The 19437-nt window shown below is 38.2% G+C and overlaps 1 protein-coding gene across 2 annotated transcripts; it reads left to right on the forward strand.

Annotated features, from left to right (window-relative positions):
* Positions 1-5441: 5441 nt before the first annotated feature.
* Positions 5442-18533, forward strand: MTX3 (metaxin 3). 2 transcript variants are annotated; one of them, XM_036766867.1, is made up of 9 exons: positions 5442-5612; positions 6451-6520; positions 7019-7095; positions 9159-9251; positions 9891-10073; positions 10228-10304; positions 10847-11004; positions 12073-12161; positions 15102-18533. In XM_036766867.1, the coding sequence occupies exons 1-9, from the start codon at positions 5532-5534 to the stop codon at positions 15210-15212; spliced, it is 939 nt and encodes a 312-aa protein (XP_036622762.1). In that variant the 5' UTR covers positions 5442-5531; the 3' UTR covers positions 15213-18533. The 2 variants fall into 2 exon arrangements, with proteins under 2 accessions (XP_036622762.1, XP_036622771.1); XM_036766876.1 differs by lacking the exon at positions 12073-12161 and having other exon boundaries at positions 5523-5612; positions 15102-15192.
* The last annotated feature ends 904 nt before the right edge of the window (positions 18534-19437 follow it).

Below are 19437 nucleotides of genomic sequence, written 5' to 3' on the forward strand. Positions count from 1 at the left end.
AGAAACTGAGGTCCAGAATAGCTAAGTGACTTTTTCAATGTTACACAGACAATGCATGTTATTACATATTTGCCTTCAAAAAATTATAGCACAATTTATTTTATATTCATATGGCGTGTTTCACCTATTGTACTATTGAAAGTAAAATTTTGACATCTGAGATGTTTCAAGAGTTTTTAGGTCCAATTTTGCTTTGTTCTTTTAATAGGAACTGCCTCAGAAAGCTGGAATGAATACAGAGCAACCAGTATATTCATATCCATTCTGAGACTAGTATATAGTAGCACCAAAATGTCCAACTCTCCTAAATTTGTTTGAACTGGGCAACTGCCTGAAAACTGTATTTCATTAATCTTGAGTTTCTCTGCCCCTTATTAGCTTTGTGCCCTTAGGCAAGCTACTTTTCTAAAGCCCATTTATCCACTTATAAAAGAGGGGGTGGGATTATAGCATATTGAGGCTTCTTTCCATCACTAAATCCTGTGGCCCTATCTTTCTTTAGTCTGCAGTTGCTCAATTTAAAACATTTTAAAATGTCCTAGGTCTGAGAAATGGAGAGGTTGTGAGAAGGGGGTGTTAAGGATTTTTTTTTCATATTCTGAATATGTACTTCTATTAGTACAGGGGAGCTCCAGAAAGAAGATACTTCTGTCAAGGGAAATTGGCAACAGTTATGCAACTTACAGCTTGACAGAGCTGCCTGGAAGGCACAGAGAGGTTAAATTATTTGCCATAGGTCCAGTCACACAACCACCAGGAGTCAGTCAGCCCTTGATCTCAGGTCCTATTTAAAAGGTGGCAATCTACTCTTCTTCTTCGGGATTTTAGGAAAGGGAAATGCAAAGGCATGTTGGGGGAAAGAAGCCCAGAGCCTCCCCTTTATAAAGGGAGCTCCTTGAGGGCAGGGACAGTGTTAATGTCTTGGTGCTAGCACTGTTCTTGTATTCTGCCCATTCCTTCCTCATCCCACCCTTGATCCCCTAAGCCGAGATAGATCAACTTTTGCCTTAGCATTTGGGGGACTCAAGCATAAAGGCTGTGCTTTAGGGTGTGAGTACCCCTACCTCCACCCCCAACTTTCCTTTATGTGTACTCTTCCCTCATTAGAACTAAAAAAGAAATTAAAAAATCAGAGAGACTGAGGAAAAATTAGGGAAAAAATAAAAGCAATCCAAAAAAATGACAAAAAGAGAGTTAACCAATTGGAAAAAGATAAAAAAATCTTAAGGAATAACTCCTTGAAAACTAGAATTAGGCAAGAGGAATTGAAGAAAAAAAATAAAATTAGAAGAAACAGAAGAGAATCTGAAACATCTTGTCAGAAAAACAAGAACGGATTGAAGAGAGACAATAAAAAACTGTCAGGCTACCTGAAAGTTATAATCAAAAAAAGAATCCGGATACGATATTACAAGGAATTATTAAGGAAAATTGCCCTGAAGTTGTAGAACAAGAGGGTAAAGTAGTAGAAAACATCTATGGTTCACCACCTGAAAGAGATCCTAGGAGGAAAATTTACAGGAATGTCATAGCCAAGTTTCAAAACTCCCAGGTTAAGGAGAAAATACTGCAAGCAACAAGAAAAAAAAACCCATAATTTCAAGACTGCAGAAATATGGTCAGGATTTCACAAGACCTAGCAGCTTCTACTTCAAGAGACTGTAGGTCTTGGGACATTATATTTTGAAGAGCAAAACGGTTTGGGTGGTGACCAAGGATAACTTACCAGCAAATCTGAGTATAATCCTGAATGAAAAAAAAAATGGACATTTCACAATTACAATGTTATAAGGGCAAGCCAAGTGAGATATTTACTGTTTTTTCTTTTGAAGTGATTTTCAGCACTAAGGCAATCAAGTGCCTTTGACTGAGTCTTCCCTTTGTTTGTAGGAAGGCCCACACCCTTTTGCTAATTATATAGTCTTGGTCAGACAGCTAGAAGCCCTGCCTGTTGATTTGTGTTTATTTGCTCTGTTTATATAATTTCTGTTTGTGTTTTCTCTGAATTTCAGGGTGCTGACTTTTTCCCCTGAACTAAGTGAATGATATATGTATGTTTGATTAATATGAGAGTGTAAACCCCTTAAAGTTGCTTTCCTTAGAAAAGCAGATCAAAGAACCTGTGCTAGCAGCCCTCCTCTGTGCTGGTGTTATTGGCATTACACAGCCACAGTAGCTGCAAGTAGCATTGTTGTTACAAATGTAAGCTCTTTGAAGGAAGAGCTGGCTTTTAAAAAAAAATTATTTTAGACTTAAGGTCTAGAACACAAATACAGAATAGGAAAAAAAAAACAAAAACATAGCATAAACTTAAATATTAGAACTTAAATACAAAGAAAGAAAAAAAAGCATGTCATATGCATAACACAACATAAGGGAGGATTCAAAATAGATAACAATAAATTTCATTTCAAGAAAGCCTGTATGATAAATACACCTTGTGTTGAGAATTATCCACCTTTTCTTTGCTTCCTTGTGTTTTCCTTCGTTCTCTGCTGTGCACTTTTAAACTTTTTTCTTTATTCCCTTCCCCCCCAACCCCTAAAAGGCTACAATATAGTTTAGATATGTTTCTTGATAGCTATAGATATATACATATATACATGCATATGTAGACATATACCTTCCCAAACTCTGCTCCTGATCTTTGTTTTTATGTTTGTGCATATCTCATTTCCTATCCTTCCTGTCTCTTCTACTTTACTTCTACCTGCTACCTTGCCCTCCTATTACTTGTCTACCCCCTTCCTTTACCTACTATCTTGCCCTCCTATTACTTGTCTACCCCCTTCCTTTACCTACTACCTTGCCCTCCTATTATTTGCCTTCCCCCCTCCAAGGATCTCTCCCCTATCCTCCCATTCCCATTAATCTAAATACCCTTCTATACCCCCCTTTTACCTATTCCCTCATTCTCCCCTCTAAAGATCCCTCCCTTGTCCTCTCCCCCTTCTCTTCCCTCTTAAATCCATTCCTGATGAAAGTAGGTTACCAGAACTACCAGCCCTCCTCCTCCATCTAATTCCTCTGTATCCTTTCTTCCTCTTGCTCCTCATTTCTATAAAATAATTACTCTTTTTAGCTATTTCTAAATGGTTTTACTTTTAAAATTCGTATCATAGTCAGGTTTACGCCCCCCCCTTCTTATGAGCTCACCAATTATTAAGAATCTTAGACATACATTTTATGTTATATAAAAGGTAAACAGTCTGTCTTTATGAATCCCTTACAGTCAGTCTTTGGTAGGTACTTTATGTTTCTCTTGGTTTTTGTATGTCAAATCTTCTATTAAGTTCAGGATCTTTTTAAAAGAAAGTCTTGAAAGTCTGAGAGTTTATCAAATGTCCATTTTTTTTCATTCAAGATAATACTTAAATTTGCAGGGTATGATATTTTTGGCCAGAGCCCCAGGTCTTTTGCTCTTCGATATATTGTGTTCCAAGACCTGAGGTCCTTCAATGTCTCTGCTGTGTAATTCTAATTGTATCACCATCATATTTAAATTGTTTTAATTTTGATGCTTTTAATATTTTATCCTTGAGCTGGAGGTTTCGGAATTTGACTATGATATTCTTATGAGTTTTCCTCATAGGCTATCTTTTAAGTGGTGTTCAATGGATTTTTTCTATTTCTACTTCCCTGCCTTGTTCTAATGCTTCAGGACAATTTTCTTTGATTATTTCTTATATTATTGTATCAAGTTTCTTTTTTTTATCATAACCTTCAGCTAGTCCAATTATCTTTATAGCTTCTCTTTTTGATGTATTCTCCAAATCTGTTGTTTTTCTTATGTTTCACTTTCTCTATTTTTTCATTATTCACTATGGTAGTAAGGGCTCAGTATACAGATACAAACAAAAGGAAAGAGCCCCTGACTTCACAGAGATTAATTCTAATGTGAGAAGGCAACACAATAGGGAAAAGCAGAAAAGCAAAGGTTGGGGGCGGGGTGGTACCCAGGTGGACACAATCAGGGCTGTAAGGAGAATGAGATAGGGCTGATCTGTGCCTTTCCTCAAAACGGAACTCAACAATGGGAGAAAGGGGTCGCAGAAGAGAGAAGGCAACTGAAGCATGATAGCAAAGTCTGGTGACAAAAGCTTTGCTAACCTTATAAAGAGTGAAGCTCATGATAATGACTGCATGTCTGTCTGGCTTTGGGAAAGATGTTTCATCCTTTCTGGGGCTGTTTCCTCAATTTTAAAATGTTGCAGTTGGATTAAACCTCTAGGATCCTTTAGAGCTACAACATTGAGACTAAGACCCTTTAATCCAGTAGTTTGACAAAGTGTAAAAATGGCACTGGCGTTGGAAGTCTTAAAGACCTGAGTTTTACACCTGCCTCTTGAACTTCCTGGTTATGTAGCATCAATCAATACACCTTTATTAAGCACTTAGGAAGGGCAGCAAGGAGGCCCAGTGGTAGATCACCAGTCCTGAAGTCAGTAAGACTCAAAATTTGAACTTCCCAAGTTCAAATCCAGCCTCAGACACTTACTAGCTGGGTGACCCTGGGCAAGTCACTTAACCTTAAGTCAGTTTCCTCACCTGTAAAATGAGCTGGAGAAGGAAATGGCAAACCACTCCAGTACTCTGCCAAGAAAACCCCAAAGGGCATCACGAAAAGTTGGACACAACTAAACAATAGGCAGTTGCTATGTTCTAGGACTGTGCTCATCCCGACCATGCAAAAGGAAGCCAAACAGTCTGTGCCCTCAAGGAATTTACAATCTACCACAGAAGACATTCAAACAGACATGTACAAACGAGTTGTATACAGGATAAATAGGGGCTACCTAACAGACAGATGGTGCTGGAATTTAGCTGGGCTAGGGTTAGGGTTAGCCTGTGGAAGGTGGAATCTATCCGGGACTTGAAGGAAGCCAGGGAGGTCAGAAGGTAGAGTTGGGAGGTTGTTTGTTCCGGGCTTGGGGGATAGCCTGAGAAAATGCCTAGAGTGGATAGTTCAGTGTCTTGTTCCTGAAAGGGCCCAGGTCACTGGATTGAAGGTGTAAGAAGACAAGCACGGGGTGTGTGTGTGGGGGGGGGTACTTCTTTATTAGTCAATTGATAAAAATAAATAAAAATTAAAAAGTAATAAAATTGAGTGACTAGTACGTGCCAGATAAGGTGCCAAGCAGTGGGGATACAAAAAGGCAAGCCAGTCCCTGCCCTCGGGGAGCTTACACTCTAACAGGGACACAAACAAACACGAAACACGTTATACACAGGATAAACACTCTTGTTCGCCGTACTGAAGTCTAAAACGACGTCCTGGCTGATCATCAGGGGCTGGTGTCTTCCAGCTTTGCCATTCAGTGACTACCTGGAGGCAGCCCTCAGCCTCGGGGGTAAGGTTGGGGGTTCTTGCCTTGGGGAAGCGCCGAAACATCTCTACACTCTCCCCCGGGGTCGGGATTTCTTCCCGGACATTCGCACCGCACGTGGTCCCCTCCAGCTCCCACGTGCCGGAAACAGAGCAGAGAGGAGGCGGGCACTTCCGGGGCGCAAGAGGTCGCAACTGTGGCAAGATGGCGGCCCCCTTAGAGCTCAGGTGCTGGGGCGGCGGTTGGGGGCTTCCGTCTGTCCACAGCGAGTCCCTGGTGGTTCTGGTAAGGGGCCCGTCCCTCGGGGAGGGCGAGGCGGGGGGGTCGCGGGCGCGGAGCTGTTGAAGCACAGGTTCCGCCTGCAGCCCCCTCCACCTTCCTTCCCCTCGGGAGCCATCCACCTCCCCCGCTTTGGGGGGCCAGGAGGGGAGGGGGCGGAGTGTCAGGCGGGAGGCGGGGGCGCGGGCCCACGAGCCTGGACTCGAAACCTCCCGGGGTCTGGGCTCGAATCCCGGCTCTGCGTCTTCCTGGCTCTGTGACCTTGGTCCAGTCTCTGGGCTTCAGGTTCCTTATCCCTTTGGTAAAGAGGGAGGGACTGGCCGGGGAGGGGAGGACACGCCAGCTCCTCCCCCACTTATAAGTGAAACCAGGGGAGGTGGACTCGATGACCCTAAGGGCCCTTCGACCAGCAGTCAGAACTTGGAGGAGTGGGTGTGAGTTTGCCCGGCCCAGCTGTTAAAGTTGTGCCACAAGCCCCGCCCGGCATCGTCTGGGGTAAAACGGCTGGAATGAAATAAAACTGCCCCCACGCTCCGCCCCACCACCCCTCCCGCCCCGCCTCCCTCCTATCTTGCTCCCCCCTCCTTTGCCCCGTCCCCATCCATCCTCCCACCTTCCTACCCCGTCCCCCTCCTATCCTGCCCCCTCCCCATTTGTCCTCACCACCCCTCCCGCCCTGTCCCTTCCCCAGCCTCTTGGGCTCCTGCGGCGCCTCTGGCTCACATCTGGCCAGGTGTGTCCCGCTGCTCCGCGTCCGGAGATAACGGTTTTGAAATCAGTCAGTGGTTTGGGTTGATGTGTCCGCACCTGGACTGAAATGTTTGACCGCACGCTCTATTTTCAGGCTTATGCCAAGTTTTCTGGTGCGCCCCTGAAAGTCAGTGTTATAGATAACACCTGGAGAGGTTCGAGAGGTAATAGTGGAACATTTTAAACCTTTTTTTCCGCCTCGATCTTCCAAGTATTTCAGGTTAGAGTGGTGAGCTTGAGAAAGGGAAGAGAGTCTTTCTTTAAAAAAAAAGTTACGCATGTTGCTTTTAGCTCAGTGGAAGTTGTGTTTGGGGTAATAATGGAACACTTTAAATCTTTTCTTCATCTTCATGCCCTAAGTATTTCAGGTTAAAGTGGCGAGGTTGTCATTAATGAACTTGACCAAGGGAGGAGAGTCCTTAAAATTCTTATGTATGTTGCTTTTAGCTCAATGGAAGTTGTGTTTGGGATGTTTCAGTTCTTGGTATAAGCCTAATTAAGGTCCCACAATTTCTCTTTTCGAATTTAAAAATATATGTGCTTACTCATATTTTGTCCCTACAAATGTGAAATTGATACAAATTAAAAGCATTGGTCAAGTTAAGTGAAATGTTTTGTTGCATGTAAACTGTTCTTCAATTACTTATAGTTCTGATTTGTAGGAGATGTACCTATTTTGACATCAGAAGACAATACTGTATCTCAACCGGCAAAAATACTTAATTTTTTGAGAAAACAGGTGGGTGGTCACTTTAAAAAAAAGACTGTTACCCTGCTCATTTTCTCATTTTGGAGTTTTTATTTACTTTCCTTCTTCTGGCGCTTTTTATGGTTAAAAATTTTTTCTTAAAAATTATTTTCATTGGATACATTTGTCCTTTATTAGTAATCTCCTACTACATTTAAACTATGTTTCTAAATAGCAAATTATTAGCTTTTAGGAACTATGCTCCACCATAGTTTGATTTTGAAACACACACACATAATATACAAATGTTACATATATATATATATACATATATATGTTTCATATATATGTCCACATATATATGTCCAATTTGAATTTGCCCAGCATTTTATTGAATTTCTAAAACATATATTGAAGAAAAGTTCTTACATTCACTGATAGTAGACTTGGAGTGAGGAATACCTGTGTTCATATCCCATCTCAGACACTTACTGGGTGTGACCTTGAGCAAGTCATTTAACTTCTGTGCCTCAGTGCTCTCATCTATAAAATGAGGGCCTTAGACTAGATGACTTCTAAGGTCTCTTCTAGCTACAAATCTATGATCCTTTGAGCTCCACGTTGGAAGAGATCATTTAGTGTGATGCAGGAATACCCTCAATAAGTGGTCACTCTTTTCTTGAATTACCCTAGGGCTGGAGTACTTACTACCTCTTGAAGCAGACCATTGCGTTTAAAAATTTTTTTAGCTTTCAAGAAATTTCTTTGTGTATTGAGCTGAAATCTGCCTGTTTGTAACTTCCACTTTCTACCTGATGGTCCTGGTTCTCCCATAGACAATGTAGAATCGTCCAAATCTTATTTTTCTTTTCAAGTATTAAGGCAGCTATCGTGTCTCCCCAATTTGACTTTGTAACTATAAAATTAAGATATGATTGTTTGATAATTACATTTAGGTACGTAATTATATGAATAGACTTAATATTTTTCCTTAAGTGAGAAGGACAGTGTGGTATAATGGATCAAAAGCTGGCTTTTTGAGGCCCAGAAGCCATGGATTCAATTCCTACTTCTGACACATCCTGGCTGTGTGACCCTGGGCAAATCACTTGACTTCTCAGTGCTCTCTAGGACACTCACTAAGACCATAATTTAAAGAGAAGAGGTCTCCCTATATTAATGAAATCATAGGACAAGTCTCTGTCTATTCTACAGTAATCCATTAATCATCAAAGTATATGAGTGCTTACCATGTTTATGGTACTACAATCAAATTGTAATACTTGGCAGTCCCCAAACTTGCCCTGCATTTTTCCAACTGCATGTTTATTTCCTTAAGTAGTCAAGTCCCCATTGTTTGAAGTATACTTCCTCCCCCTAAAATTTTTGCCAAAAATTGAAATGCTTTTGAGATATAGACACTTTGTTTTGGTGGATATTAGTGAAATAAGTTTTACATTATGATAGCTAGGGAGAGTCACATGTAAAGTTAAAATAAATAAGACAGACTGGGAGTCGTTTCCTAATAGACATTTCTGTACCACAAATATTGCAGACTGATTACCAGTGTCTGGCAGCTTCACCAGAAAGGCCAGGGAATGGCTATGTGTCTCCTTGGTATAACCCCTTCATGTAAGAATGAATCATTTATAGAGAGAAATGTGAGCACTTGTTTTTTCTTTAGCATTTTCAGAACCACTTACTTTGCTCTGAAATTAATATATAGTAACTTCTTTACAATAGCTGAAGTATAGTTTTGCTATTGGGCATAAAAAAAATAGATCAAAGCCAGAGAAGTGACTTGAATTAAATGGAGATAACTTCCTGATTTTGTTTTAGAAGTATTACAGGATAGGTTTTTTTTTTTTTATAGATTAGTTATATGCTAATTAGTTGTAGTATTAAATACTTCATCTGGCTGATTTCTTTAAAAAATCCATGGTAGTTGCAACTATAGATTAGTAACATAAAATTTTAATTTCTCTCCCATGCTCTTTTAATAAGTATTTGTCTTATAAATCATTGTGAGGGAGGGTAGGGTTCCTAATTTGCTTTGATTTATTGCTTTTGAGAAGGGCCTTGACTGTGTTTGGGTTGTTTTGTTTTTTTAATAGAAATATAATGCTGATTATCAGCTCTCTGCAAAACAAGGTGCAGATACATTGGCTTACATCGCTCTCCTTGAAGAGAAGCTTCTTCCTGCTGTGGTAAGTCAGCTAATATTAGAATTTCATAGTCTAGGTGAAAACATAGCTATTATTTTATAAACCACATCTTTTTTTTTTTTTTTTGAGGGGAGAAGGCAAGGTAGTTGGGGTTAAGTGACTTGTCCACGATTACACAGCTAGTAAGCTTGTCAAGTATCTGAGGTTGGATTTGAACTCAGGTCCTCCTGACTCCAGGGCCGGTGCTCTACTCACTGTGCCACCTAGCTGTCCCTAAACCATGTCTTATTAAGCTTATGTGAGGAGAGGGGGAAACCTTGGCTTAAAAAAATATTTGTGAAGAGTCCACAGTATGAAAGGCCTGAAATGCATTCTGAACGTAGAGCTGGCCATCATTACCTTTTAGGAATTTAGAAGCATTATTTAAATGTTATTAAAACACAGTGACACAAGATGTTCATTTTGTAGGTAACAAATTATACTACTAGAAGACTGGATAATGCTTAATACTATCTGGCATGGAATTAAGTGAACTATAAGAACTTATAAATCTTATAATTGGTCTAGCATTCTATTTGAGAGCAATTCTAATTAGGATTCAGCTCAGAGGTTTATGAAAAATTGTAACATTCTCTTTTTTAAAGAAGCATTCTTTTTAATTTGTTTTTTTTTTTCATGTAGCTCCATACCTTTTGGGTTGAGAATGACAATTACTTTACTGTGACAAAGCCATGGTTTGCTTCACGGATCCCGTTTCCACTGAGCTTGATTCTGCCTGGAAGAATGTCTAAAAGAGCATTGAACAGGATCCTCCTTACTAAGGGAGAGCCTCCTCTCTTCCACCTCAAAGAAGTAGAAGCCCAGGTACAATTTGAATGAGTTAATAAGGCACGTATATCAGGAGAGGAGATGGGGGGGATCAGCAAAGACCAACTTGTTACCTAAGGATGCCTTGCTGAAGCATTGGTAGAGTATCGGATACCTTTTCTATTCTTGAGATGAAATTTCTCCCTATTAGATATATAGAGATGCCAAGGAGTGCCTAAATCTTCTATCAAACCGATTGGGAACATCTCAGTTTTTCTTTGGAGATACGTGAGTGATGTTTCTTTTTAAAATACCAGTTTAATAATGCATGTACAAGTGTAAAATTGTCAGTTCTTCACTGAACAAAAAAAAGTTTTTTTCGTAAAAATATAATAGTTCCTCACTGTTTCTGTGTTAGATTAAAGGTTTTTCAGTATAAAAATTTTTTCTTATTCTTTGTGTCAGAGTCAAAGATTTCTCTATTGTCTCTAAGAAGCTGGTGTTTATAGGACTGCTTCATTACCATACCATCTCTAGTCTTGGGCTTATCCTTGTGACCACATATGTATATTCGCATAATATATAGTCTCTCTGATTTCTTAAATAACAGTAAGTTAGGTGATGGGTTGAAGGATTGGTGGATACTTAATGAGTGAAAACTTGTTTGACCTTCTGTAATGAAATGGAAATTAAAGTACTTGTTCCACAGCACTACCTGATACCACTTAGAATTAAGAGTCCTTTGGATATAATTTCATTTTTAACAACGTTCCAAATGATTATTTTCCTATTTTGTGTAGTAGTAAAAGTAGTTTCTTAATTTCCTGCAGGCCTACTACCCTGGACGCCTATGTATTTGGTTTCCTTGCACCTCTTTACAAAGTACACTTCCCTAAGGTCCAGTTACAAGAGCACCTGAAACAGCTCTCCAATCTGTGTCGATTCTGTGATGATATTCTGAGTTGTTACTTTAGGCTTAGCTTTGCAGGTAAGTAATCTTTTGGCTTTGTTTATCTTTGTGTATAAACCAAGGGAATTTTTTTTCCTGTGGAGGTCTAATAGAAACTTTTTGAAAACTACCTTGATTGCATTATTTTAAAGGAGATTTGTGTTTTTCTTAAAGACTTGTCTAAATGCTCTTTGTTTTGCAGTACATCTTAAAAAAACTGCATTTTTCAAACCCTGCATTTTATTCTTAGATGTTGTTGATCCAAATATAATTGAAGAAATAGAGACTTTTGTTTTTTAAACTATTCTCGGAATCGATACATTTCTTGTTTTTAAAATATCAAATCTTGTGAATAGATTCTCCTTTCTCATTCTAGACAACTAGAAAACCAATATATAGGGATTATCTTCTGATGTGAGAAAGGCAGCTTTTACCCTTAAAGGATATAGATAATTAGTGCTTACCTGTCACTCCACAGCATTTACCTGCTGCCGCCACACAGCAGTGGATAGATTTAGGTGAAGGATACTTCATTAGTTATTACCTTACTTCCCAAATGATTGTGGCAAATTGAAAACAGTGATTACTTAGGGGAATTTGTTGGCTTGTACTTGGGAAGGCCTGGTATATTTGATGAACGTGAGTAGAAAATATGTCTGACTTATCCTTATAAAAGATGTGAGATATCCAGTGGAGTGAATGTATATTATTGGTGGGGAAAGGAGAGTGATTTTGGAATAATTGAAGTAGCAAGTAATGCTACTACTGCTAATGAGGAAAGACCACACAGACGCTTTGATAAATGACCCAATCAGAATGATCTGACAGTTTAAATTTCAGGGGAAAATGTTCACTCCTGCCTGTCTTTCACTAATGACTAACTATGGTATGAAACTTGAGGTGAAATGGCCTAAATTGCCATGCAGTTCATCTATAATCCTTCTTTGATGCCACATTTGGAGTTTTCTGTTTGGAGCATGAATTAACTTTGCATTTAGCCACAAAATGCTTTTTCTCTTTGTTCTGGTGCTCTTACAGCAAGTGGTCTAAATGGGCTTTGCAAATGGCTTTTCTTGTCATTCCCTGATTTCTTTCTTGGCTTTTTAGGCCTCTCTCCAGCGGGACAAGATACAGTAGATGCAAATCTGCAGAAACTCACACAGCTTGTAAATAAGGAATCCAACTTGATTGAAAAGGTCATGTTTGCTTTATCTCTGCTGTCTAATAATTCTCTTATTTCTACTTTTGCAGCTAATGTTGCAATTTAGGTGTGCATTAGCATAATATTTAGTAAATTACATTTACCGTTATGGAGCCTTTGGGTAATATTTTTCAAAAGGGGGTTTAAATAATCATTTATTCACAACTAAATACAATTTAGTGTCTTTAAGTAGGTAATAAACTAATTACTCCAAGGAAAGATGGCTGAATCATTGGTAATTCTGTTGTATAATCTAGTGAAGCAAATACAGTAGCTAGGTTTGGGTCATGATCTCATTTCAGGGTGAAATATTTGCTTACTGGCAATTTTGCAAAGTGCATAATAGTATACTTTTCCTTTGCGATTAGTGCTTCCCAAACTGAGGAGCCCAGAAGAATAACAAACATAAGTAAACTAAACTCCTCTAATTTATTAGTTACCTCTCCCTTTTATTGAAGATTGACACATTTTGGACAGCAAAGTACTTATTGCTTATTTCTTCTCTTTAAGATAGCTTCACCACATCATATTCCTCCCTGTGTACAAAGCCCTTTTGTTCTGCTTTTCCTAACTTTTCCCAGACTAAACCAAGGGAAGATATCACTGAAGTTCTCCAATTTTCTAATAGCACAGATATTTTGCCACTGCTTGGGGAAGGATTGTATATTTGAGGGGATGTGGATGCTTGGCACCCTCAGGATAAGTTGAGGTGGAAGGATTTCACAGAACAAAACTTGAAAATGACACTTTCAGTATTGATGCCTTTTTGAGAACAAAGGCTCTTCACCTTTGTTTTCCCATGGACACCTTCGGCTCTCTGGTGAAACAGATGGATGCTTCTCACAATAAGGTTTTTAAATGCACAAAATAAAATTCATATGATTACAAAGAAAACCATTTGTATTGAAAGCTAGTTACCAATGTTAAAAAAAAATCTTGGACCTCTTGTATTAGGAGATCTTTTTTATAAAGTAATGAATAATTCTTAATTCACCTATAAGGCTTCCCTTGCTTCATAACTTTTGCAACTCAGTTAGCTCTTACCATTATATGATAAATTCTAAGAGTTGTCCCCATTTCATAGATCAGATACTGCCTGAGGGCGGTATGTTCTGCAGGCCTATTTTACACCCTCTACATTTTTCGCAGGCTGCCTGAAATCCTTTGGCAGACTGTAAGTGGCGAATGGGCTGAATCTTATGTAGGCCTGTTATAGATAGAAAATGCTAAGTAATAAGAACATAAAGACCTATTTCTGAAGGCACCTGTAAAGTAGAGTTGTGTATAAAATTTAGTCTGTTGCTTTACCTGTCATATCCAGAAATCATGAGGAAGTAATATTTTAAGTGTTTAACAGCTTGTTAGAAAAGAGAATAAAATACAAAAATCAGGTGATTTACTAACATTGATCCAGAGCCCTCTGTGACTTAAGACATTAAGATATTAAAGATATTTCATGATCCCTTTAGATACTCAGTTGTTAAATTAGAGTTATCCCTAATATTCCCCACATGTAGCGCTTAGAAGATAGAACTATGGTAAATCAGTGCTGTGGAAGAAAACCGAGAAGTCCTGATGTAATCCCATTATATAAGCCAGTAGTCTTACTAACCAGCATGTTAGGGGTTTCTGCACTCAGGCATCTGAATGGAGCTGACTCTGATTCCCCCACGATCCAGCATCTGATTTGACCCTTCCCTTCTATCATGCATGCCTTTCTTCCCCTCTATGGACAGACTTGGTGAGTCACCAAGCATCTTTTGTGGTACCATTGCTCAGATTACTGGCAGAAAAAAGTAAAAGGAGACTCATAAAACAATTCTTGTAAGGAAAAGGTACAAAATTCTGTATAAGTGATAAAACAGCTTACCAGTAAAACTTCTTTTAATGTCAAAAATTGGATACTTAACCTATTTTACTAAAAAAGCTTTTATAACGAGTCACTGTACATGAATGTGTGTCATACCTTTGCATCTGTAAAGCTGAAATGAGGGTGGCTTTCTCCTTTTTAACTTGTGGCTAGGATATGGAGTTAGTGGATATCTGTAAAGCACCTTGAAATAGATAATAGATAAAAAGCACCTTGAGCTCTGTTGGGAGATCAGCCTGGTAAGAGGGTAAAAAAAATGCTGTTTACATTAATTCTCCTGTCTAGATGACAACTGGTTTAGGAGAGGTTTTGAAAGTATGACCCAAATGCCAAAGGCTAAATGGTATCATAAGTCCCCATGACAGGGAAGTCAGATCCCTAGTAGAATTAAGAAGTTGGGCACTGTTCCTAATCATCTCTATCTTGGTTTGGAGATCCAGGAATCCATTAGACTGTTATGGATCTCAGAATTCACTAAACCATGTTTCATCGAATCAGGGGTCTTGTTTTTCTAATTTGCATATCTCCTTTAGTACTTACCTCAGTGCTCTGCATATAGAAAGGGTTTACTATATGTTTATTGAATTGAGTTGATGCTAATTTGCGAACTTTTCTCCTCTATAGAATAAACCATTTTTGCCTGGGAGGCCTGGGCCTTCCTTTTTATTATAAAATTGCATCTCTAGGGCATCTTTAGGACAAATCCAGTTTCTGAGAAAATATTCATAGTCAGATTGAGTTGGGACTAAAATGATTCTTCCCTGATATTTTTTGCCTCCTCCTCTCTTTGGTGGGCTTCTGTGGGTCAGGTATCATTGCTGCTGACATTACCTGGTATGTGATTGTCCCTTAGTTCAGTTAACGTATAAGAGATGAGCCATTTGGCTTTTGTCAGCTATTTTGCCTTTTTAACTGTAAATTAAAGGCTCTGTTAGAAGCCATGTGGACATATGGGCCCAAGAAACACTGCAGACCAGAAAGTGTGGGTGTGGAGACCATAGTCCACACTAAGGATGCTACAGACATGAGTCGGATGATCAGATGTATCTTTTGTACTCTCTGCAGATGGATGACAATCTTCGCCAAAGCCCTCAACTTCCTCCTCGGAAACTGCCAACTCTCAGATTAACTAAAGCAGATGAAGAAAGCAATTCATTTCAGCCCCTTTCACCCTGACAGCTATCATTTTCTGTGCATGTGCTTCAGCTGCCTTCAAATCATTTGAATACCACAGCAATCTTATAAACAAGCGTGGTCAGGCAAAAGGAAAGCTATTATAATAGGTACAAGTAAGACATTAAGACTAAGAGTAAACCCTCTCCATGCTGCTTGTTGCTCTATTAAGAAGCTTGTAGTCCAGCCTGATCATGCTCTAAAATGCAGTTAGGGTGAATTTTTAAAAAGAAACTATATTGTACTGTATGAAACCATCTTAACTTGGGTAAATTTTTGCCTTTGGTTCACACATTGTTGAGCAAAAGCTATAATTTCATTGTTCTGAATGTACACTCTTAGTTTATCCAAGTGTATTAATTTAATCTCCTTCAAACAATGTATGTAATAATGTATAACTGTTTGGCTAAGGCTTTTTCCTCTGTTAAGAAATCTGTGATCTCCCTTGGTATTAGGAAAAGTGTAAAAACTTTCATTATTAATGGAAAATCCTGTCTAAATAGCAGTAGAAAATGTATTTTTAATTAGGTTATCATGAACCCGATCTTTTTGGTTTGGCTACTGTACACATCAAATATAAATGATGGTTTCACATTGTATTGCTCGACCCAGAGCCCTTCAGGATAATTTTGTCACATGCTGATGTGTGTGCGCGTTGTAGGCTAGCAAGGGCCCTGATTAGTGTAATGCACCTATACTTTTGGCTTATCTCTAGACCTAGTTGGGGTCTAATTTGAATTCCAAGAGAATTGAGTCTGTTGTTAATTGAGATGCCATATCATGTCTAACTTTGCCCAGCTCAGGAGGAGCCCAAGGCTAGAGTAACAAGGGTACTGCATGTCAAATTCTGTAGCTACCCCAGGCTTTGCTCCGTCTAAACCATTATACACAAGAAGTGTGTAGTGATAAACCTTTACAATAACCAACTCAGCTGTTTCTTAGACAGCAGTTGAAAAACCAAAAGGCATAGCTTGGAAAGCAGCTTTAAATTTTTAAGAATCTATTTTATTTATTGGTTACTGAAGTGCTTAAGGGATTCAGCCATGAGGGCCATTTTTATTTCCAATTAGAAGCTTGCTTATTCCCATGGCTGATGAGCTTGTTTTGTCTTAGAACTACATCTGGGGTTTTAAAAATAAAGCAACACGTTTTTCGATCAGTGTCTTAAAGATTACTAACGGTGCTCAGTTCATCTTGTCAAGTTCTAATTCAGAGACCCATATGGCCAGAAACAGTTTTCATATCTAAGAGACTACTTTGTTGATTTCATGTTGATTTGAACTCGGCAGTTTCTTGAATCCGTCCTTCCTAAACTATTTAATTTATTCTGTCTCTAAGTAAATATTTATGTAAGGATCCATAGGTTCTTGTAAATATTTTATCTTGAAAGTGTTAACTAAAATGGAAAATGTTGTCATCTTTACAATTTCCTTTATTTCTTCAGTTACTTTGGAAAAAGTATATTAATTAGTTTTCATGTTACTATTTAAATATTTGTTTCTGCTTCATTTATAAGGATAGGTTTAGATGTAACAGCAGTTAGACCTACATGAATGTTTTGAAAATCATGAACTTAGGAATTTAATGTTTGGGGAGCATATGTGTAACAGAAACAATGAGCAAAATTATGAATCGCACTTTTGCTTATGCTTTGTTTAGAATGAACCATTTTAGTAAGATGTTCAGCTTTGCTTGAAGATATTAAATGTCTCCAAGTAAATGAAAATGTTTAAATTTCCACAAGTATGTAGAATAGTATTAATAGTGGCTTATATTTACGTGGCTTTAGGGTTTACAAAATGCTTTATATTCATCTTTTTTGGTAGCATACTTTTTAATATTTCATAGGTGGGATCAGGCTCAGATATTACTTTTATGTGCTAATGTCTTCAACGAAAAGATATGAGCTTTAACAAATTATTATACTTCACAGTAAACAAAAGTGTGATTCATTTGCTAATTGTTCTTTCTAGCTTTGAATGTCTTTACCTATATAACACATGCTGAACAGCTGTTCCAAAATCCTTTTGCTAAGAGCAAGACCTAATATTGACAAGCAAGGATTACTGTACTACAGTTGTATTTATATATATATATTTTCTCTTTAATAGATAACCTTTGGTTTTAAAGAACTTTTAGTTCTTTTTGTTTATTTTTCTGTATAAATAAATTTGATAATTTGAAGGTAAACCTAGTAGAAAGTACTATAGGGATCACATATTGGAAGGAAAGGGACCAAAAATTTGCAGATTAATCAAGGATTGTAATCAGTCTAAGTCAGTATATGTTTTAGACCAAGTTTGAATTTTGGAGAAACTAATCTTGGAACAAAATACCAGAAGCTATTTGAAGGAGGTAGGTTAGGGAAAATAAGATTCATTTGCTTGGTCCATGTGGCTATGAGATGGCATAGATTTGGGGGGAAAAAAAAGGTAGGGGGAGAGAGGAAGACAGATAACCCAGAAAACCAAGATCCAGTCCCTGCTTGAGATATTTCAGATTAATGATAGGACTGTAGAAATCATTGTTTTCGTTATCTTGAAAAGCTGCTCCCTACCCCTGCAAAAAGTTTCACATCAGCAAATCAAATTTCAATGTAAATGTGTAAATGCAATTCGTTCACTTGGGGATTAGAAATTGGTTAATTGTAAAGCCAAGTTTATGGCCTTTCAGTTTGTAATTGTATTTCTGCTGAATATGTGTTACTGACAACCTACCAGAGGCATCTCAGGATACTGAAGAAAACGCAAAATCTATTGACTGCAATGGCACAATAGCATTAAGGACTTTGCCCTAGGCAAATATCATCAACATCAGTTCAGTTTGTATGCTTGATTCTAACTCCTGAAAAGGAGGTGACAGAACTAAGGACAGTCTGAAGAAGTACATCATTTATATCCGCATGAGGAGATTTTTGTCTAGAGGCTGCTGCTTGAAGGAGGAATCTGTAACCAGGATTCCAGAATATAAAACTTTTATTATGATAACAGGAGATGGGAAAATTTAGCCTTGCAGAACCAAGGAGCTGCAGTTTGAGTTAAACTAGGACCTTTCTCATTTTATCCTGGAATTGTCTTCCACGTTCACTCTGTGGGTCCAGATTGGAGCAGTAGACACAATTATCATAGACAATGACAGGTGCTCATCTAATGAGTTGCCAAACAAGGTTCAATTCTGAAGAACTGGTAGATGGAAGAAGAGAATAAAAGGTGAACATGTGGTTTAATTTATCTGCATTAATTTTGAATTTAGACCCTTATATCATTAATTGTATTTAAAGATATGAAGATGTGGAAAAATTAAAAAATTTTTGAAATTGGAAAATTTTGGATTGTGAAGTTTTTGGGCGTATGTATGTGTGATGAATAACATGTGTAAGCACTAAATTTTTCCTATAGGGCATTTTCTCCTTTGAAATGATTTCTATAGACCCATCCATGGTATCAGATAATCACAATTCTGAAGGCAAGTAGCACAGTATAATTCTTAGAAGCAAAAGAAGAATGTACCTGCTCTGAAGGAGGCACTGGCATTTTAACAAGATACTAGAAGGGGGAGGGGAGAAGACCATCTTGCTTTGTTAGACCAGAAGTAGAGAGACCTGAGTTCCAGGCCTGCCTATGCCATTTACTGTCTCTATGACTGTGGGCAAGTCCCTTCCCCTCCTTGTGTCTCAGTTTTCTTAGCTGCAAAGGAAAGCCCTAACTAGCTTCCAAATGCTATGATTTACGATATCTTTTCAATGCAGGGCTTGATGGACAAGTTCCTGTTTTTGGGAAGGCTTGAAGAATTGGGATTTTTTTCTCTCTCTGGGTAAATATATAATTTTCACTACATATATTAAAAATGTTTTTTACAAGCAGAAATGTAAAAGATGATAATACTGCTACAGCTTTTGGATAGGTTGAAAACATCCTGTTTAGGACTTGATACTAAAAAGGCACTTCTTTGATCAAAGAAATAGGGAAACGACTCCTATGTATCAAATTATTTATAGTAGCTCTTTTTGCTGTGGCAAAGAACTGGAAACTGATAGGGTACCAATAAATTGGGCATGGCTGAACAAGTGGTATAAATGTGGAAGAATACTATTGGATCATAATGATGAAGGGGACAATGTTAGAGAAACTTATGAAAACATGTATGAACTAAGAGTGAAATAAGCAGAACCATGAGACTATACAGTGCAAAAATATTGTAAAGCGACAACCTTGAAAGACTTGAGAAC

This window comes from Trichosurus vulpecula, chromosome 1 (assembly GCF_011100635.1).
Source record: "Trichosurus vulpecula isolate mTriVul1 chromosome 1, mTriVul1.pri, whole genome shotgun sequence".
Classification (NCBI taxonomy): domain Eukaryota; kingdom Metazoa; phylum Chordata; class Mammalia; order Diprotodontia; family Phalangeridae; genus Trichosurus; species Trichosurus vulpecula.

Excerpts from the sequence above, each read along its gene's own strand:
- MTX3 (XM_036766867.1), top strand. The coding sequence starts at position 5,532 with ATGGCGGCCCCCTTAGAGCTCAGGTGCTGGGGCGGCGGTTGGGGGCTT. Across the intron at positions 7,096-9,158 it reads TTAATTTTTTGAGAAAACAG|AAATATAATGCTGATTATCA; the intron begins GTGGGTGGTCAC and ends TTTTTTTAATAG. Across the intron at positions 10,305-10,846 it reads CAGTTTTTCTTTGGAGATAC|GCCTACTACCCTGGACGCCT; the intron begins GTGAGTGATGTT and ends AATTTCCTGCAG.